The sequence below is a fragment of the Hippocampus bargibanti genome, linkage group LG04, assembly GCF_051943395.1.
Source record: "Hippocampus bargibanti isolate YZ-2025 linkage group LG04, ASM5194339v1, whole genome shotgun sequence".
In the NCBI taxonomy this organism is placed as follows: domain Eukaryota; kingdom Metazoa; phylum Chordata; class Actinopteri; order Syngnathiformes; family Syngnathidae; genus Hippocampus; species Hippocampus bargibanti.
In genome coordinates this window covers 9,445,465-9,468,460 of record NC_142737.1, presented here as the reverse complement: position 1 = coordinate 9,468,460, position 22,996 = coordinate 9,445,465, and the positions used below count along the sequence as shown (strand labels likewise).

General features: G+C 39.2%; 1 protein-coding gene across 1 annotated transcript in view; it reads left to right on the top strand.

The window, feature by feature from the left end:
• fbxl17 (F-box and leucine rich repeat protein 17) overlaps positions 1-16,753 on the top strand; it is a 268,437-nt gene extending 251,684 nt beyond the window's left edge. Inside the window, exon 11 of the mRNA XM_088993877.1 lies at positions 13,974-16,753. Coding sequence (XP_088850003.1) covers positions 13,974-14,111 — 138 coding nt within the window. The 3' untranslated portion in view covers positions 14,112-16,753. The remainder of the gene's footprint in view (positions 1-13,973) is intronic.
• Positions 16,754-22,996: the final 6,243 nt, after the last annotated feature.

Sequence of the window (22,996 nt, the reverse complement as noted above, 5' to 3'; positions counted from 1 at the left end):
GACAGAAATGGAGGGAAAGTACGTCAAAGATCACCTTAAAAATGTTCAGATTCTGAGCTCTCCGTGGTCCTCAGAACGGCTGCTTCCAAGAACTTTACTTTAATGATGAATGCAATTCTTGCAATTTTGCTGTTTTATCACAATCGATTGGTTTATTCACGTTTCAAAAACCGGAAGCCATTCATTTACCAAAATGATTGCACTTTAGTTTACATAATTTCAATGTTCAGACATTCAGATTTGAATGAGGCAAAATAACTTTTTGGCTGAACGAGGGTGATTCTTAGGGAAACAGCGGAAGGCAGAAATATATTTAGATGTCCTGAAATCTATTTCTGAAATTGATTTTAAATTTTTTCTAGCATATCAGGTTTTTGAAATATTTAGATTTTTTTATTTGAGCATTACAGATTGAATACAGATTGTACAATAATTTAGAAATAAAATACGTACACCTCTTTTCTCAGGATAACATTGAATTAATATATATTGCTAAATGTATAACATATAATCATTGTTATTATGAAAACCTGATGCTGGAGAGATCATGCAAGATCTGTTTTCTGAGCAAATATTTTTTGAAATCATTTGTTTTAGATGTACTGTTATTGTTTTCTGTATAAAAATTACGGTATTTTCCGGTGTGTAAGGCGCACCCAAAAGCCTTGATTTTCTTCAAAAGATGACCCTGCGCCTTATACGCCGGTGTACCTTATATGTGAAGTAATATTAATAACAATAATAATAATAATAATAATAATAATAATAATAATAATAATTCATTTCATTCGCAAGCGCCTTTCTGAACACTTAAGGACACTTTACAATTAAAAAAACCATGAATGCAATTTTAAACAGATGGGTTTTGTAGTGATGAAGTGCCGTATTTTCTAGTGTATAAGGCACACCGGAATATAAGGCGCACCGCCCAGAAAATTGTGTATTTTAAAACTTTGTCCATATATAAGGCGCACCGGACTATCAGATGCACCTTAAATGAATAAAAAAAGATTTCCAAATAAAAAATATGAATACCGGTAGTTAAAAGTTCTACAAATATAAGACACACCACATTAAATGTCATCAATGTCTTCTCTTGGGTGCACCTTATAAATACAATAATGTATTTCCCAGTGTATAAGGCGCGCCCAAAAGCAGTGTTTGAAATAGCGTCTGCCCAGTGGCCCGGTCATACAACTTTTACTTCCGGCGTACAACTTTCAAAACGTCTCGGCCCAAGAAAAAAAAAAGTTTTTTTTTTTTTTTGTCAAATCAAACTATTGTTGTATTCAATAAAGCAAAAGCTACAAGCAAACCGCTACAGGCCACGTGGACTCCTCTTTCTAACCGGCTTTCAAAACTCTCAAGAACACTTTTCAGTCAGGGTGTAGTCCGAAGCAGGCTTCTGATTGGCTGTCGGTGCTGTGTATGCAAATTGCCAAACGAGCGTCCAATGAACGTCAAAATGACTCTATTTCCCCCTGTAGAGGAAGTCGTGCGTAACCCCAGAATTTACTGGAGCGCCTAATAATGTGGTGATCCTTATATATGGAAAACTTTTATATATTTATGGATTATATTTGGAAAACATTTTTCATTCTTTAAAGGTATGCCTGCAGTCCAGCGCGACTTATATATGGAAAAAGTTTGAAAATACACCATTCATTGGGGGTGTATTCCAGTGCAACTTATACCAGTGTCTGACACTCATGACGACTCAAACTCATGAAGTTAGCGGACACCAGGGCAGACAACTCTGAAAAGTTGCCTGCCCAGCCATAAAGTAACCTGACCCTTTTTTCACAACTTGAAACAATATAATAAGACGACTAATCGCAAAAAAAAAACATTGTTGCAAAGTATTAAGGATTGATAATCAGAATATATAACAGAACAACACTTTAAAATGTACCTACCACAAATGCTCCCTTGCTTAATTGATCGTACATATCCCTTGCTGCTGATTTAGCTCCAGTTGTCATTTGTCCATGCACTGTTCGGCAGGTTGCACAATGCAATGTTTGTGTTGCGTCGTCTGCTACAAGCCACGTGAACACCTCTTTCCACGATGCTTTTTATGTACTTTTACGTTTTGTTTCGTCATAAATGTTGTTAGTTTATTTTGAATCTTTCTTCTGGGGCTATGGGCAAAGTCCGGAAGCACGAATACAGGCTTCTGATTGGCTGACGAGTATCCAAATTGGCAAACGAACCGAAATTCCGAAATTTCCCAACTGAAGGAAGATCTTGATATCAGAATAAAGCAAACGTTTGATTTGAAAAAAAAAACATCTATTTTTTTTCCTTGAAAAAGTTGTCGGTTACCTGGGCGGAAATGTTGTACGGCCAACGTAAACGTTGCACGCCCCGCCCGAGCAGGCGTTATTTTAGACACTGCTTATACACCGGAAAATAGGGTAATTCAATGTTCAAAACTTTTTTTTTAAAAAACTTGAGTCACGAAACAGTCTTATAATATGGGCCTTCTTATATTCAGGCCAATACGGTAATGTCACACATAGGTTTCATTAGAGGATAAATTCCACCTCCTCCCACCTGGCTGTGATTTATAATCCAGAAAAGACAGTAGTGTTTTGCGTCAGCACTTTAGAAGTATGTCTCCATTACCTGTAAGGAGGCGGAGCAGTGTTTTGGGAAACAGGTATGCGCACATCTACCCTCTGCTTTTCTTTCCCAGATGGGGAAACCAGACAGACCTTGTTAAAAGAGCAGACATCCCAATCAATATGGTTGTTCCAGTGGAGCATCCAGCTGCCGGGGACTCCGCACAGATAGGCGCGGCATAGCAATTTGCAGACATAAACAAGGGCCTAATTGTTCAGGGCCTGGAGGTTTGCTGTGAGGAAAACAAAGATGAAACATGGCGGAGAGTTAGAAGCCATTTCAACTCTCGTTTAGGAAATGAGACTTCGGCCAAACTTTCTTTGATGGGTGTTGTTATTGTGAACAGCAGGGGGGGTGAGACAGGGGGTGCCGAGTATTAGGCTTTTGAAATGGAGGGAATTAGAGTAAAGGTAGTGAGTTTGGAAGATGGGCTCTCCGCTTTTTCGAAAGGCATTAGAAGCAAAAAAAAAAAGATCACCATCTTCACAGTGTGACGGCGTCATTTGCCATTTATGATTTCTAGCGTAATCTTCGGGTTTCATCCCGCGCAGAGCAGCCGTATTGATTGTGGGTCTTAACTGAAGCCTCCTCATGATCATCCGCTCGTCTTGTTTCAAAAAGGGCAAGCGCGAGCACGGTGAAATAAAGTGAAACGTGGGGAAGCTCAGAATTGCCCTTCAAAAGATAACGTTCAGAATCTCTTCTGACCCGCACGCTCACCCGCATTTCTACTGTCGGTTTATTCAAGGACAATTCAAGGTTGTTGGGATGTTGGTGTTCTGCCCACATTATTTATACATTCAATTAAGATTTTTCCATCACGGTCACCTCATTTTCTTCCTCATCCATGGCTGTATACTCATCTCCACGGAGGCCAACGTAATCTCAAGGAGTCATGGCCAGAAAGGAGACGAAGGCTCAGTGTGGTTGGGATTCTTGCCAATCCTAATTTGAATCTGGATAAGAACGGAAGTTTGCCTCCCTTTAGATAATCGTAGATGACAAATGTCATGTCCTGCTGCGTCGGTGATGAATTTAGATGGTGGCCATACTAGTCACCCCCTCCATCTTGAAACAGTGTCCGTACATATTTCATACATCCAGGGAGGTGGGGCTTAAACAAACTTTTCAGGCTAGCAACTTGGTTTGATTCCTTGCATTATGAATGGCTGTCTCGAGGCAAAACAATGTGGCAAACAACCACTCATTTGACGACAAAGAGGTTAAAATCTTAGCGAAAGAACATAGATGGTTTGAAATGGGAGTAAAAGAAGCGATTTTCATAAAACAGCTGAATCCTTCTTTAAAATGATATGGCGGGGTGAGGTTCAATTTGGATCGTTCGTACAACAGCCTACTTAGGCAAAACAGGATTAGGAATACTGATGAGGTTATACCAGTGGAAGTGGGGCATTCAGGCCAGTCGTTAGTCAGGACAATAGGAACAATCAGTGGAGTGGCAGGCAGTAGTCCTCTGCTCCACCCAACCTGAGAGCAGGGTCCGGCACCGCCATGTCTGGACAGTAGGGATATATATATAGGGCCTAAACTACCAGTAAGACTTTAGTTTGCTGACTGAGTTACTTGGATAAGAAGCGAAACGTCCGACACCTTCAAAGAAGTACAGATGACGGCTGAAGAAAGCTTCTCATCGATACTTCTGATAACTCTGCCAGTTCATCTGACAGGAGGAAGTGTGGGGTTGTCAGAGGAGGTATCATTTCACAGGAAATCCTGGAATAAGGATTGATGAAAATCCATCAGAACTGAGTCCATTTGAATTCTTCAGTCTTTTTTATTGATAAAAGGATTAGTGACTCTGTATTCGGTAGAAACTAATTGTTAGACTGAACAAACTGGGCAAGATTTACAAACTGTTTTCATAGCCAGCATCAATGATACCATATAGAACACAAATAAACTGTTGGGGAAGGGGTTAACCCACTCAGAAGAGAAAATTCTCTGAACATGAGTGGGAATTAGCTTTTTTCCCCCACTTTTGGTCATCTCGCATTCATCAGGAAGACTCATCAAAATATTGACACAATAATGATTGCTGCCCACCTTGTTTTAACTTTGACTAGTCCAATCTAATCACAGCTCTCCTCCTTCAAAGGAGAGACCATGAATTTTTTATCATGGAATCTCTTTAGAAGAGCCGGCCGGCCTAGGGGTTCGATTTGTCATTGTTCTTTATTTACTCCCGAGAACTAGCCAGGCCTTCGAGGTAAAAATTAAACAGTAGTTCTTTCGTGTTAAAAAAAATACGGAAAAAAATGCATTTGTTTCCAACTTCAAGAAGCCTTTGTGGATGTCACATGTATTTATTTATTTATTTATTTATTTATTTATTTATTTATTTTTATTTATTCTTTCATTCATGCATCTGTTTTATTCATGTGCTCATTCATTCATTTATTTTTTTATTTTTTTTATTTTTTTATTTGTTTATTTATCTATTCTTTCATTCATTCATCCATCTATTTTATACAAGTGTTCATTTATCTTTTTATTTGTTTATTTGTTTATTTATGTATTTATGTATTTATCCATTATTTATGTGTGTTTATTTATTTGTGTATTTATTTATTTTTTATGTTTATTTTGTATTTATTTTAATGTTGTTATGTATTTGTGTGTTTATTTTTGTGTGTTTCTTAATTCATTCAATTGAGTATTTGTTTGTTTATCATTTATCTGTGTGTTTATTTTTTGTGTATTTATTAATTTATTCATTCATTTATTTTGGTGTGTGTTTATTTGTTTATGTATTGTATTATGTATTTGTTTGTTTATATGTGTATTTGTTTATTTATTTATCTGTGTGTTTATTTTTGTATATTTATTAATTCATTCATTTGATTTTGTTTGTTTGTTTGGTCATTTAGTTTTTCATTTGTGTGTTTATTTTTTGTGTATTTATTAATTTTTTAATTCATTTATGTATTTGTGTGTTTTTTTATTTATTTGTTTGTTTGTTTGTTTATGTATTTGTTTCCCCTTGGTTTCAGTCTTAGTTTATGGATTTCAACAGGCTGGTTATGACTTAGTGCCAACCACAAAAAATAAAATAAATACATAAACAGCATGTGGTGTGGTCACATTCTGTTGCAGTGTTTCAAATATTGCCGTGAACGTACATCTTAAACACTTGGTTGTACTTTTCTACAGCAATTGAGTATGTCCATATGGATTATAGCATCATCTTGAGCCCAATTTTGTTATGAAATGTTGAACTCAGTTGAAATAAGTCTCGGTCAAAACAAACCCAATGTCCACATGTACATGCATAAATAGGATGTGACAGCAATCAGATGCTTGGTTTTTGGTTAATAGAAGCCAAATGGACGTATTGCGACCTCATCTTTGTCCTACATGACATCATGCGCCCGCACATGGCAAAAAGAATTTGTCTTTATTTCACGAAAAGTGCAGCAATGTTGACACGAGCGAATTTCGTTGCCTTTGTGTCTTTGAAAACAAGCTTTATTTTTTTTAATTAATGATAATAAACACTTCTACTTCACAATAAAAGCTGCTGTCTTTGCACATTCGTTTGCTAGAAGCAGTGTCGCTGTGGGAACATATAACTTTTTATTGGCTTTTATTGTGTGAAAGGCAGAATACTGCAGCAAATTTCCAGACACTCTGGGAAAGAGACTGTCTTTTTATTTTTTGGGGGGACATCGGACCTTTCCTTAGCCACGTTCCTTTTGTTACCATTGTTACATGTGACACGAGAGTAGTTTTACGAACCTGTGTGCTCCAGAACCTTTTTCTTGTACCCTGTTCAGCTGAAAAGCCTCTGTTGACGCTTTGTGGTTCGGCCGCCGTCTGATAGAGTGCAGGGCTGTGTGCGTTGAGTGGTCCCAGACGCCGGTTGTCTCGAGCAGCTGACCAGTTTTTTAATTTTTTTTAAACAAGCGCTTTCACGGTCGTTGTGGTGAAGAAGGAACTGAGCCAAAAGGCGAACCTCTCAATTTACTGGCCGATCTCCGTCCCAATCCCTCATCTATGGTCACGAGCTACGGGTCGTGACCGAAAGAATGAGACAAGATGAAATACACGCGGCCGAAATGAGTTTGCTCCGTAGAGTGTCCGGGCTCTCTCTTAGAGATAGGGTGAGCACCCAGCTGGCCTGGGAACGCCTCGGGATCCGCCAGGAAGCTCTGGAAGAAGTGGCTAGGCTGAGTCTGGGCTTCCTTATTGAAGATGCTGCTCCTGCGAGTCGACCTCAGATAAGCGGCAGATGGATGGATGGATGGATGGATGGATGGATGGATGGATGGATGGATGGATGGATGGATGGATGTGAAGTCGCTCAGCTTTGGAAGACCGAATCCAAATTTTGATTCTTCCAAAGTGGCCCCACGACAACTCAACCTGGATTATTAATTAATCCAATTTGGTCCGTTTTCCATCCGCCCCCTTTTCCCTTATAATAATAATAATAATAATAATAATAATACATTTGATCTCTAAGCGCCTTTCAAAACTCTCAATGTCACTTTAACTCATTCACTGCCAGACATGCAAAAATATGTTCACTCCAGTTCCAGCGTTTTTGTCATTGTCACTTGAATTCACACACCCAGAGATTATTGAGTTTTAGGACTACATATACATTCAATCCAGTGTAAGAAACCGTAGACTCTCTTCTTTCGTCAAAAAAAAATAATAATTCCTATATTTAAGCTTGAAATTGGGGAGGCTGTACAAAATACAATGCAATCTATACATATTGGTTATATATATATTGCTTTCAACAACAGCTGAAGCTGGAACAAATTGCTACCATGGAAAATAGGGAAATGCTGCCTCCTTGTGAAAGGGAAAAACATTGCCAGAGGTCTGGCCACCGCTTTATCAGCACCAAGCATGAAAACACAACAAAACATGAACAAATTATTGAATGGCGCTCTATGTCATGCAATAAAGTCTTGTTATATCGATATCGGTTATATCGATAGTACTGCTTATTACGATACTGTTTCTATGAACGTAAGGAGAAAATTTACATGCCGCAGGATCGGATATATCGATAGTCCGGTTATATCGATATTTTTTCCGACTCCCGAGAATATAATAATAGTATTTTCAATGCCCAAATATATTTGTGAAGGGCAGTGAATGAGTTAAAAAAACATTTGTCCAGTCACTAATTTGGAAAGTTTTCAATTGGGTTTTTCTTCCACTCAGCAGTTGAAAGAAAGCCATAAATAAATCGGACCCGCTTAAAGGCAGATGGGCAACAACGACTTAATGCACAATCTGCTGTCTCAACCGCCTTCTTAAACATTTACCCCCAAATGCATTTACTGCTTAACTAATGCACTCTCTACATTGAAGTTGGCAGAGGCCCCCGGGTGGTATTCGTCTCTCTTTATTTGCCCAGGGCAAGCAGTTTCTGTCTGGCGGTCCAGGAGGATCAACTGAAACAAATAAAAGTATGATCAATGAGGAAATAAGAACCAGAGTCATTTGGCATCAGTTGCTGGGAGTTTGCTTATCGGATGTTGCGGTGACATCGCCAGTCATGTGACACAAAAAAAGCAAAGGCTTCGACGGCGCTGTAGCAGTCAAACTGTGATCCCTGCGTGTGGTCTCGACGTACTAGGTGACCTTTTAACCTACCCCGCATCCCAGTGGCCGTTGTAATTTTCATTTTCATACACAACAAAGTGGCTCTGAGTACGTGTGGTATGCAAAGGAGGACAACTTCTTTATTTGCTGCAGAGGACAATGTGCCCCCACTAACAAGATCGTAACCCCCCTCGCCCCTCTTCAGCCCCACTCAAAAAAAAAGCCAATTTTGCACCAAGGGGGCAATAATCAAGTTAAAGTATCCATATGAATAGCGAATGCACAGCTGTTTTTATTATATATGTGTTTATTTTTTGGTTCCCATAAAAAAATAAGCATTTCGAACCGCTCAATGTTTTTTTTTTGTAGTACTTAGATCCAATTCAGACGCAGAGAAATACAAAGAAAAAAAAGGGAAGGGGGGGAATTGAAATTGAAAAAGCACTTTTCTTCTTCTGGGGGATACATAATTCCTCGCTCTCCTATTTCCTAAACCCTCATTTCCATTGTTTGGCGCACCGGGAGATGCAAATTTGTGTTTGTAGATCCGATTATCGATTATATTGACAGCCATGTTCTTTTTTTGTTCTTTTTTTCGCCCTGGAATGTAAAGTCAGCTTGACAACAAATATGACAGCGACTAACCATCCGGGCAACATTCGGCTTTTTTTTGTCAATCTAGATTTTATTTGGGTATTATATAGTGACTCCACACTACGAGATAACAAGATTGCTTATGCCTCCGAGGTCATATCACAAAAGAGGCGCCCGTCATCTTGAAAAGAAGATGATGGAGGTGCCATTTTCGAATAGCAGGCCTTGACAAGTCCCTTTGTTCCATCATTCTCTTGTAAACTCTTGACAACGTCGCATTAGCCCTCAGTACGCATTACGCCGCGCTCGGATCTACGTGCTGCATCTTTGAAGTTAAAATAGTGGTTGGGGTGGCGGAGAGGGAGGGTATCCTAAGTATAGGCTTCGCTCCAGATAGTTGTGGCTATGCTCCCAGATGCTTGAGTAGGGATCTGCTATATCATGTGTCTTTCCGACAGACTGGGCAGCGGCTTTTGAAGGACTGTACAGTACGGCATCAGAAGAAGGATAAAACACACACACACACAAAATGCCAAAAAAATATAAAAATCCTTGTCGGTGACATGCACCAGAGACCCCCATTACTTTGGCTTAAAGTTGCCAAGCAACAAAATATCAGAGCACTTTTACCCGGTAACAACATTGAAAAGAATCAGCTGAGTCGTGATTTTCAAAGCAAGTCCAGCCTCTGCCACATGTGACAATCAGCATTTATTTATTTGTATGTATGTATGTATGTATGTATGTATGTATGTATGTATGTATGTATGTATGTATGTATGTATGTATGTATGTATGTATGTATGTATGTATGTATGTATGTATTTATAATAAATACATACATATAATAATAATAATAATAATAATATTCTCTCTATTCATGTTGAAGTAAAAAAAAAAAAATAACAAATAATATGACAAGACAAAGACACAGAGTTATTCATTCTCCAGCACTTGCTGTACCCTCTTTGTGACATGAAACAGTTGTAGATGAAAGAGGAGAGGATCAAAGCATCCTTTTCAGCAGTGGATCCGGGACATCATGGTGGAATGTGCACGTCTAATAACAATAATAATAATAATCATAATACATTTAATTCCTAAGCGCCTTTCAAAATTCTCAAGGACACTTGTCTGCTACAAGCTAAATGTTGAAAGCAAGGACGAAGCTGTAGCATCCATTGATTATGTATTTGTTTGTTTGTTTGTTTGTTTGTTTGTTTACTTATTTGTTTGGTTATATAGTTATTTGGATTGGATTGTATTAGCCTTTATAGTTATTTGGATTGGATTGTATTAGCCTTCATTAGCTGCTGTGAAATGTATAATTCATAGCAGCAAAGTTATGAAAGGAAGAGGAAAGGAAGAAGTAAACAAAATACTGGACCTGCTGTAAAGGCAGCCATTCTCGCGGCACCATTTTTAAGTCAAAACAAAAACGAAATAACAAATAATGTGACACAAAACAAAAGACAAAACAAAAGACAGTCATTCAATCTTAAGCACTTTCTACACCCTCTTGGTTGTATCAAACCGTCATTTTCTCCAGTGGATCAGGGACGTCATGGTGGAATGCGCATGTCTGCTACAAGCTAAATGTTGAAAGCAAACAGGAAGCTGTATCATCCATTGGTGAAAAGAGTCGCTCCTTTCGTCTCTGCTCTTATTTATTTATTTATTCGTTTATTTATTTATTTATTTTCCAGGACTCACATCTCAATTAAAATCACTTTGGACCGCAAATAACCAGACATCAAATGATTATTCTTCCAAGCCTTCAGCCATTTATTGATATTCATCCATGAAATGCTGGCTTCAGAGGTTTTTTTTTTTCTAACTTCAAAATCTGAATTCATTTTAGACTGTTATGTTTTTATAAGAAGGATTTTTACACTTTTTTAGATCCGGTTAGGAAATGTGTGATCCATATACTGGGGTGTAGCGATATACAAAATTTACAGATCTGTGTTTTTTTTTTTCAATTTATCTAACAGTTGCTGTGTGGAATGAAACATTAAAAATTAAAAATACAATTATAGTGTCTACATCCGGACAGCTGTAGTAAGGCAGAAAGTGTATTTTCTCCTACCCCCTTCCTGATAACTGGATCTACAGTTTCATAATATAGTGGCCAACTGTAGCAGAATAATAAGAGGAGGAATCATTCTAATTGGTAAAAAATATTGAGATAGACACATCCATATTCCTATATGGACCAACGCTAATTATTATAAGATGTCAGTTGTAAGTTCATACGCTTTGGTTTTAGGAGCTTCAAATGGCAATCACTAGCACGTAACATCATTACATTTTTCACCCTTGCGTTTTCAAGCACCATTGCGCTTTCATCAACAAGTTGATGCTTTCCATCGACATTTAAGGTCTCTGTAACCGACAATTAGTCAAAAAACATTCAGAGTTTTGATTGGGAGGCATTTTGTGGGAGTCTTGTTTGCAATGAGCATTAATGAATGTTATGGCCTCCCATCAGTTTGACGTGTCTATTCTTCAGATGTGTTTGAATTGCAATTAGGCTCTGATTAACAAGCCGGGGGGAGAGCGTTTTCAGAGCTATAGTGTAAGATCTTATGAAGGCAATCAGGGCTTTGTCGTGCGAGCTGCTAATGAGGCTTAGCCAATTGTCACAATAAACGAAATCTCTTTGGCAGGGTGGGTTTAAAACTCACTTGTGTTTCTTTTTTTTCATCTCGCCATTGACATCGTAAAGACAGTTGCTCTACGTGACGAATGGGATCCAAGTGGCTCCACATCAATGACGACGAGCTCAATGAAAAATTAACACACACAAAAAACTGTGTCCAAAAGTTGGAAAGAAAAGCTTTAATTATTCATTGTTGAAACGTGTCTTTTTTTTCCACACACAAATGACGCATGATAAATCACAACCTCCGTCTTGAAAATCGAAATGGTTCTGGTTTGACCAAAAATTGGACCATTGGCGCAAAGGAGACATTTGAACTTCGAGAACTTGCCTCATCACAAGACAAAGTGAGTGAGCGAGGCAGAATGTATAAATAAACTGTAAAGGATCAATCCGAGCATAAGCATTTTCATGTCAAGATGTCATAGAGCAAGTTCCTGGGAAAAGCTTGGAATTTAATCGGAAAATTGCTTGGATGTGACTTTGGAAAGGATGCCTAAGCTCTGTCGAGACGAGACAGAACCTACAGTATGCAGCTCGGTTTTTTGGCACGTGTTCCTCACATTCTAATGCCTCGAACTATGGTTAGAGGCACTCAAAAGCCAAATCCAGCTTCTGACGTTAGCCACGAGACCATGACCATGCCAACAGTTTGTCTTAAACCTTGTTATTTTTCTACATTTTATATATTGTATTGTTTTCTACACTGTAGTGATGTTCTTTTTTTGGGGGGGAGGGTGATTTCTTCATTGTACCACTGTAATTTTGTTTATTCCTTCACAATCATACTTAGCTAGGTTAATAGCAATACACCTTTGAGTTGTACACATTATTTAATTAAATAATAATAATAGATCCTCTTTCTCTCTCCACCCCTTGCCCGTCTCAGCACAATGGGGGACAGAGCTTTCAACTGCTGCGCCCCAAACTCTGGAACTCACTTCCTCCCAACATTCGTAACATCGATTCTCTTCCCACCTTCAAATCCCATCTCAAAACCCACCTATTAAAATTGCATTTTCTTTGTAACTCTATCTCCTGTTTCTATGTATAATTGTATTTTATTTATTGTGTTCTATTTGTAATTGTATTTTTTTTTTTTTTTTATAGTATCTATGCTTGTCTGTGACTGTAAAGTGTCCTTGAGAGCTTTGAAAGGTGCTGAAAAGAAAATGTATTTTTATTATTATTATTATTATTATTATTATTATTATTATTATTAGTAGTAGTAGTAGTAGTAGTAGTAGTAGTATTAGTATTATTAGTATTATATTGTTATTGTATGTTTATTTATTTGCTATCTAGCTAGCTAGCTAGCTATTAGCTATATCGCTAGCTAGCTATTAGATATCTATTAGCTATATAGCTGGGTAGCTAGCTATCTATTAGCTATATAGTAGCTAGCTAGCTTTGTTGGGGTACGAACGATCAAAATAAACCCATTAGCTTTCTATCTATTTAAGTTACTTCCGGGTTGTGTGTAAGCTGGCGCATGTAAATGAAATGTGTTATTAATATTAACATTAATATTAATATTACTATTAATATTAATATTAATATTAATATTAATATTAATATTATTAAACAGAGGTTACAACTTCACTGTGTTAATCATTTCCATTTTGAAAGAGTTTTGATTAAGTCAATCCTTCCATATTACTAATTAAACCCATAAGTGTAGCTGCTTTTGGCTAGGTGAGAATGCATCCACCATTTTGTGTGCTAACAAACGAATGACTATATGCGCAACACGTGTTTGAGTGTTTATACATCGTATCCCCTGGAAAGTGTGACTTTCGCGGGTGGGCAGGGGTTGGTTCTGGGTGGGTTACGGCTAACCCCCCTCGAGGTCTTCGGGGATACGTTGCTTCTGTTCTTTGTCAGCTCCTCACAGTGTTCCTTCCATTTCCTGATTTTCTGACTGCAACAGAGCAGATTTTGTTTTTTTAAAGATAGTGAGAGCATGAGCTTCAACTATGGTAATAATCATGATTTAAAAACTAATTTACTATTATTCTTATAATTATAATTTTTTGTAATTATTGTTATTATTGTTTTAAATAATTAATCCTACATTACTTCACTACTGTGAAGTAATGTCCATTTAATTTCAAGCAATAGTTTTTTTTTCTCAATCGCAACCAAGTCAATGAAAGTGATTGTTTTTATTAATCCAAATTAATATTGTAATTCTTATTATACTATTCTTTTTGGTGGGTGGAGGGCATTTTTAAATTAATTGTATTTTTTATTTACATTTTTTTGTATTTGTGAAGTGGTTTCCTCCACACAATTTGTAATCCAAACTTCTGGGTTTTTTTGTGTGTGTGTTTTTTTAAACTATAATCATACATTGCCTCACTGTACCAAACAAACTGTTCAGGTCTCGGAAATTTGCATCAGTTTGTTCAAAATTGAGGGTTGTTGTTAACACAATGTCTCTGATGAACCTCCATAACTGGCAATGAATTTAAATTTGACTGGAGACATCACTGTGTTTGCATTGCAGGTGAACGAGGAGACAGTGGAGAGGCTGGTGGTCCAGTACCCTCACATTGTATTCAGTACAGTAATGCAGGACTGCAAGAGAACCCTGGAGAGAGCTTATCAGATGGGCTGGAGCCCAAGTGCTTCCAACGCCTTGTAGCTGGGGTTGGATTATACACATATGCGTAATCACACACCCATTCGCGCACACCCACACAAACGGCCACGCACACACCCGCACACGTTGAACAAAAGGACCAATTCTGTCCCAAACATTGACACACGTGCACCATATTTTCAGCGTAGCCCTATTTGATTTTCATTTACTGTTCAAACATGCATGTGGAGACACAGACACAACACACACACACACACTCAGACTCTGTAAACTCTTCCATTAATCAATTCATGGTCTGAATGAAACGTTGTACGTACCATCGCCTTCAAGACAAAAAGCAGCAAGCAGTTGAGTCAGTCTAGCTACACGGAATGACTCACCGGTTTCAAAGATTTCCGAACCTCGCATGTTTCAATCGGGTGGAGCGGACGCCAAGATGATCGATAAAGACAACGGTTTAAGAAAGAACGATTACCTCGCCACGTTCAGTCGAGCGACACGTTCACTTCCTCTGAGGCGACGCCCATTGCAGACGACGGACCACCGCAAACAGCAACGACGTCCTCCTCTTGAGCCGCTGAGACTTGAGCGCTCGCTTGAGGCTTTGTGAAAAATGTGTGATGTGTATCTTGACTTTCTTGCTCGTGCAGTTTCGTGTGAAGGGATTTGTGGATTTCTGTGTGTTTAGATGGTTGTCGAGGCTACATGTAAACGTCCCGGCGCGCCACACGCGGGCTTGGGTTGTGGCCAAACCTTTCCTCGCTCCCATCTGATTGAATAGCAGGAAAACCACATTGATTATTTCCCTAAAAAGTGCATGATTAGATCGAGATTGGCATCTGCCTGAGCAACTGTCCGAAAATGATCTCAAATAGGACCCAACCTCTCTGCATGACGTGGGAACAACCCTTTGGTTTCATTCACATGAGTTAAAATGAAAGCAGGATAAAAACTCTCATACTTGAGGATTACAGTGAAACTTCTAAATTCAAACACAATCCTTAGTGTGACAAAGTTCGGACCCTAAGTCCAAAAACAAGTGAAAATTTAATCAACCTGCCTCAGGATAAGACTGACTGACTGTTTTTCAATGCATTTAACCTGTGCCAACTGCAGAAATGGCCGCCATAATGAAGTCATAGCTGAGTTCTCTGGACCGCTGAGTTATTGCTAGCATCTTGAAGCCACTTGAGCGCGCGACTCAGCTACGGCCAGCAACGAAAGGCAACGGCGATCTTTCTGTTTAATATAACACCTCTAAGTCACTGACAGTGGAAGTACTTCATTGGCCTGACTTTTGTTTTCCTTCAATGTTGATGTGTATGTCAGTGTGGATGATTTTATATCTCTCTGCATGCCCTGTTATTGTCTGGTGATCTTTTTAGGTTGCCTAAAGTCAGATGCGATAGGTTCCATCTCATTCGTGCGACACCGATCGGGATAAGTGCTATGAAAATGGATGATTGGCGATACCTTGGAAAAAGGACTTCAGTGAAACTACATAACTGAATTTTAAATAATACATCTCCAAATGGTGTGGGGAGTATATCTGCTTTCCATGTTGTCCTCATGCTTGTGTTTTTTTCCACCTCCAGGGATTTCAGCTTCCTTCCACTTTTCAAAAAATCTGCCTATTCGCTTCTATCCAAACATTAAACTGTCCGGACGTGTGAATGAGAGTGAATGAGTGATTGTCTGTATGTGCCCTACAATTGACATTCGCTATCAATGGATTGATTATTACAGTATTTTTTTCATCCAGTATTTAGTTATAACATCGTGTATGATAGCATTCTAAAAATGTAGGTCTGATGGTAAATTGTTGGATTTAATGGATTTAAGAGGTTTCACTGTATACAATAAAAGCACCGCAAAACAATTGCCTTAAATAAATGTCACTAAATGAGTTAAAAATACAGTAAAGTCTCGTTATATCGATATTCAAGGGAGTCCGAAAAAATATCGATATAACAGGGACTATCGATATATCCGACCCTGTTTGCATGTAATTTTCTCCGTGCGTGCATAGAAATGGTATCGATATAACCAGGACTATCGCTATATCCGATATCGATATAACGAGACTTTACTGTAGTTAAAAAGTTAACCCATACATTGTTGAATAGTATTACCGAATTGATCAAATATTTTATCGCCCTCTTTATATGGCCTGGTATATTCAGACACATGGAATATACTTATTAGTGTTACATCGATTTTAAACATATACTTGTGACATTAGCTATGTAGCAACTCAGTGAGGAATTTCCTTGTAGCCATTGAGGGTATACAATTGATAGTGACAACTGAATTACTATTTGTCAAATAAGTTCAGTATGAAGTTGAAAGTGCAGACAAGCAGGGTGTGAACCAGCATTGGCCTCAGCCCTCTCACCAGCTAGCTATCCAGCTAGCAACAATAGCATTCTTTTGTTCCGGACTATCATAATATACAGTGCACTTTGTACACTTTGTGCATCATAAGATGATTTCCCCCTTGTCAGGATTTGTGGACAAAACAGTCACAGGGCTGCTCTCTGTCTGTTTTTGTTTAGTTTTTTGTATGTAATCCCCCATCTGCACCTTCTTCCTCGCGAGGTGTTGACATACATGATTCTTGATTTGTTAAGGCAAGCATAAATGACCGCATTTGCATAAAGATGAATAAAACACTACAACTTCAAGCTCCCCCAACACCAAACCCCGTTCTCTTTCTTTTACATGTGTGAAATTGAGGCGGCGCGGAATATCTAAAATGGCAGGAAAATGTTTTTCCTCTCATTTTTCAGAACGTGAAGACAGCTCTTGGCTATAGCGAACCCCTTGACTCCTTACTTCAATTACATTTAATGAGCATGATGGGCGACACAGGAGCATTAGGATTCAGTCAGAATGCACATATTAGCGGATAAAATGCAAATGAGCACACCAACATGTTGCCTGTCACATCCAAAGGTCACTGTGTGTACAAATTGGACTCAACAAAGTTCCTGTGGAGGAAAAAAAAGTTTGTTTTCTCTTCTGAGACCTTTTCTGTGTTTTGTGCTCTGACATAATTTTTCTTAACCATTACAAAACCACATAGTGTGTACGGTTTTCAATGATTTTTTTGTGTCTCTGACAGTGCACTGGTTCACTTACTTGACTTCTATGCAGGCTACGTGGGCTGATTTCTTGTCCGTTAACCATGTGTTAGTTTGAAGCCTGGGGTATGAGTTGCATAGGTTATACAATTCGAACAAGATTTTGATTCAACCAGCCAATCGTGACAATACTTTTACTGACATTGTTTTCGCACCAGTCTGATATTAGCTTAAATCGCTTCTGACCACAGAACTCAGCGAAGCTGTTAGCCAAACTAGCATCAACGTCAAACAGTCAGCCATCCTATGTTTTCCCCGCGACTCAAGGACTACTGTGGTGAATTCTTGGCGCAGAGCTAACTTACCAAGCTAGCTCTAGCTCGCTAGTTAGCATCGTAAAATGCCGTCCCTCCACTATGCACAGATGTTCCTTAAAGTCACTCAGCATCTGATTAAATGCTGAGGTGTGGTGCAGTAGAGCAGAAAGCTCTGTGGAAGCGCATTACAACACCATTGATGAATAATTATACAAGCTAGGCGACTGATCCAGTCCAGCGTTAAGCTAATCGAAACTTTTGTTTATGCGGGCAGAGCCACTCCAGCTGTTTATTTGTTTTCTTTTACACTTCTTTGATTTTTTTCCATCTCCTGGATTCCTGTCACATGGTTTACTGCCCAGCCTTTGACATTGAATGACAAAAAAATGCTTCACTGACCCGTTTCTTCTTGGAATGTTTTTCTTTTGAAAATACATCGACAGATATGTGTATACCTTTTTAAACAATTCTGAACCATTTGAAGCGCTCCCCTGTAATGATTTCATGTAATAAAACAAAAAGCTCACATTTTAGTTGTGCAGTAAAAGATGTTAGGTGAACAGCATTCGTTTTTATATGATGACATCCTGTAATTAATATTTGTGTGAATTTAAAGTAACGCCAAGCATATTTTAGGGTGGGGGTGAAATGTACTATCACACAGTCTGTCAATCAATGTTTCATGTTCTGTCCAGTCCAGTGGTAAATTTATGAATGAGTGAATTAGGCTTAATCCACTAATATCAGTAGTGTCTAAAAGAAAACGGGCAGGCATTGACAATCACGGTCAAATATGTCTCCCCGTGTTACAGAGTTTAATGTCGTTTCTGGAGAGAAAAAAATGTATGGCTTGTACATTAATTAGGCGTGACAAGCCGAGACAAGAATAATCTGGCCTTTGTCTTTGGCTCCTCATCTGTTTAAGGCCTCCTCCTTTCACCGCGACAGGACTTTTAAATATCTGTGCCACAAATGAGCTGATCGCCCTGCTCCTTATTCCCCATTTCTCTCTTGGGTAAATTATGAAGCTTGGTGAATTTTAATGCCGCCAATTAGCCCCTCTGCAAATGTGAGTGTATGCCATCGATTCCCTGGATGATTGAGGTGGATTCCATCAATGCATCGCACTCCTCGGACTTGCAATATTCATCAAGGTGGAAGAAGGTGTCCGACGCTTTTGAGGGACTGCCCCCACCGTGGAACGAATGAGAACCTGCCCGCCGAAGCCGCGTTGCAAGCGGGAGTGCTAATTAATCTGTGTGCATATACGTGGACCTGTTGCATTTTTAATGAGGCGCAAGGAGGAACTGACACTTCCCATGTAGGACTATGCAACTTAAGTTGGACCTGTAATGACATTGGATCTGGCCTTTTGTTTGAAGGAGATCAAATCCTAGCTGACAGCATTTTTCACATCACGATACTGTAAAATACAAAATATAGAATGGCTTAAGACATCGATGAAAAGGTTTCTTCAGCCGTCATCTGCACTTCTTTGAAGGTGTCTGACGTTTCGCTTCTTATCCAAGAAACTTTGTCAGCAAACTAAAGTCTTACTGGTAGTTTAGGCACCGCCATGTCTGGACAGTAGGAATATATATAGGGCCTAAACTACCAATAAGACTTTAGTTCGCTGACGAAGCTTCTTGGATAAGAAGTGAAACGTCCGACACCTTCAAAGAAGTACAGATGACGGCTGAAGAAACCTTTTCATCGATGGACCACTTCTGTACGACTGAGAGCTTACACAGACGTATGGCTTAAGACAGTTTTACATAGGCCTCTGAAAAAGCAGAATCTTGCTATAGCAATATCTCAATGTTCCAGTTCTTCTCTTTGAAGAACTTTCATGTCCACACTATTGCTCCTTGTAAAATGTGATCATGATGGATGCCCATCCTTGGATACATTTTTTTCTGAACCTCAGACAGAGTTAGGACCTGATTTACCAAACCCCAATCGCAGATTCTAAAACATCTGTTCACTCAAAATGATTGAGGACATCGTGACTAAGATTTGGATCCCAAATACTCATCGACGCTACATTGTGTCTTCTGTCACTAATGGATTATCTGCGCTGCTTACAACAGATGTGAAAGTGGAGAATGCCGGATTCCAGAGAGTTTAATGTGTTGAAATTATGTCTTCCGATGAGGCTTTCAAGCAAACGCATTCCTGAGTTACTGAAAAGAAATTTGTCAATATTTGTCAATAATTACGGACAAGCCAGCAACCACATAAAAGCCACATTTTCTTTGATTTAGCTTACCCAGTGTGTGGCACTCGGAAGCATCTATTTATCTGACGTAACATTGTGTTTATTGACTCTGGGAAATGCCATCACCAGTTGTCATCATGCTCTGAAATCACCCTGATGCAAAGAGTTAAAATGAATTTTGCTGAGTTGGTGTGGCATGACTCCTTCTTGTGACTGGATCCAAGTCAACCCATATATCAAGGGTGACAAACATTTTTTTTTTTTTTTACTTTGGGCCACATTGTAGTTCCAATTTCTGCTTGAGGGCTGTTATGAATTTGATGAAGCCATTAGAATGTTTCATGTCTTCCACCTATTACATACAGAGCACAGAACAAATTAACTCATTCACTCATGCCAGACGTGTCCACTCCAGTGCCAGGGTTTTTGTCATTGTCACTTAAATTCCACGACCCACACAATATTGAGTTTTTAGGACTACATAAACATTCATTGTAGCATAGAAAACCTGAGACGCTCTTCTTTCATCAGAAAAAAAAAGTTAATTCCTAAATTATATGGGTCTGGAGTTATATGAGCTTGACATGAGGGCGGCTGTCTGAAATGCAGTGCAATACATACATATTGGTTTATATAACGCTTTAACAACAGCTGAAGCTGGAACAAAGCACTAACATGGAAAATAGGTAAATGGAAGAGTGTGGAAGAGATAAACATTGCCAGAGGCCATGGCCAGCACGTTATCGGCACCCAAACAAAAAAAAACTAAATCCGAACACATTCGGGAATGGCGCTTTACGTCATATTTTCAATTCCTGCGTAAATCTGTGAATGGCAGTGAATGAAAAAACTAGTTTTCCAATCAGAAGTCAAGAATAATGACTGTTATTGTTGTTTACATTAACTATTTAGAAATTTGTTCAGACTTTAGCAAGCAACATGGATCTTGACATGCTTGATTTGCTTTCGTGGCCCGAATAAAATGATGTGGCGGGTCAGATTTGGACCCTGGGCCTTGACTTTGACACCTGTGCCTTCGATCATTTCAAAGCTCCAAACCAGGATTTGAGAGTACACAATATGCAAGAATAATTTTTGTTTCTCCCATTTAAAAAATGCTTAAGTGGAAAACCTCTTCACACCGCTCCTCATTTGGACTGTAGCCAATTTTCATATGTCCAAAGTCTTTGTCGTACGAATCCGTGAATGCATGATGATTGATTTTTGCTGGTTTAAAAGCCAGTTCAAAACATTCGTCTTCCTCAATTTTGTTTTATCGGCTGCTCTCACGTTTCATTCGATGTGCACGTTTCTCTATCTACTGTATTGGTCTGTTTTCTCTCACGTTAGCCGTCCCATCGGCCGACTGCGGAGGGTCCGATATGCCAAAACTTCCCTTCATCCTCATCACTCCTCGCTGACTCAACTTTCCCAGCCTTCCTTCCACCGCTTCACCCTTGCTCTCTCCCAACACATTTCTCTTGGAAATTATGTCAATCACTTTTTTTGCGTGTGTGCGTAGGGTGAGTCTCGCTTCAGAGCTCCGAGAGACTCCATATTGCAACATATCAAGGAAAAATAGTTCCTGTCCATCATCATAAACTGTTCTCACCCCGACTCCCTCCGGGAGACCGGGAGGTATTTTAGTTCCCTGGTACACTCCTTCCCGCATATTCACTCTCGTTGTTTCTGCATTGGGCAAAGTGCAGCGTGGAAAAGTGAAGATGTTAATGGGTTGACTTTGTAACTGACACGGCAAGAACCAAACCCGGAGATGATATTCATGACTCCGAAGGAACATGTGCTGTTCCGGCCCTCGAGGGGACGTGTAGAGTGCTCCGGCGGAGTTTGTTTGAATTACATCAACCGGTTGGTTTTTCAGAGGGAGGAAGTTTGGAAACGACTTTGCCTCCCAGACACTGCATCTGGAAATTGAACTGTAACGTGACAGACTGTGGCCTGGTTTGCCTTCTGACCCCAGGGCCCAACGAAAGCGGCGCGCCCATCCATCCTCGAGAAGATAAAAAAAATAAATGAGATTTGTTAATCCACTCCCTTTTTAACATCCTCTCAATAAGCTCGACCGACTGCAGGGAAAGTTAGAATGTGTCCAACAAGGATAATGAAGTCCCTGTGATTCCCCGCATCGCACACATTATCCAACGCTTTCTCTCACTCTCAAAGGAGTTAATTGCTGCGTTTAGGGCGGAGCTCGGACTAGCTTCTTGGAGGCAAAGGTTAATTAAGAACCGACCATGAGAAGGATATGCACGCATTTACATTTAATCATGGCAAAAAATGTGAAAGAATTCCCGACTTGGGACAGGAAGACAAACGATTTATTTTTACCAGCAGCCTCATTTCCATGCAAGCTTCACCATCGATATGCAGATGTGGCAAGCGGATGACATTTAAACGTAGTTAATTGTGTAAATATTTGTTTTAGAAATGAAAGGTCGTGAATTGGAAGTAGTATTTCATCTTCTAACGAAACTCACCGCCCACCCCTCCCTCAAACAACCCCTCCTACACACTCTACCCTCCATAATCCAAAGGCGTGGTGCTAACCCATTTTCACCGCTGACCGCCATTGCTTTTCAAAGCGCTTCATGAATATTTACATGCACAAACTGTTTGGGAAATGAAAATGAATTTTCAGCCCAACAGGAGATGACTCAAGGATACCCACATTTCCCCTACGCCATTGTTTGGAAATTCCTAACTGCGGCCTGTCAAATAGGGAATGTCTTGGGATAGGCGCTCCTCTAACTCTTCTACAAACATCGAGTAGATCACATTTGCGCGGAATTACCAAACTACAACAGTTTTGCATTGTAGCCCGACTCAAGAAAAGCGGATGAATGTTGACTTGATGAATTGCATGTTGACTTTTGTCGATATTTGGGGTCCAACCTCCTGACAGGAAACACCCACCGGAGCACATTAAGGATTCAGCAGGTGCACCGATTGAACATCTTACACCTGCTTTCTTCTGAATAGCCCTAATGGCTCTGTAATTGCACCATTTCATCACTTCCCCTCTGACTTGATGACATTAAAGACAACTTGTTTTTGGGAACAGACTCAAGCATGGTGAACAGTGCAAAACTCTGATCTGATCATATATCAATGTCATTTATTTGTAGCCACCCTCACCCCAATTTTGATGGAAAATATCAAAATTTAGTCTTCAAATGTTGTCAAGTCTACCCTGGTATGCTATAATAGAAATAAAAACATTTGTGCTCAATTTGTGAACAATTTTATGACTCAATTTACACTTATTAAATGAACTGCATTGCCCCAATT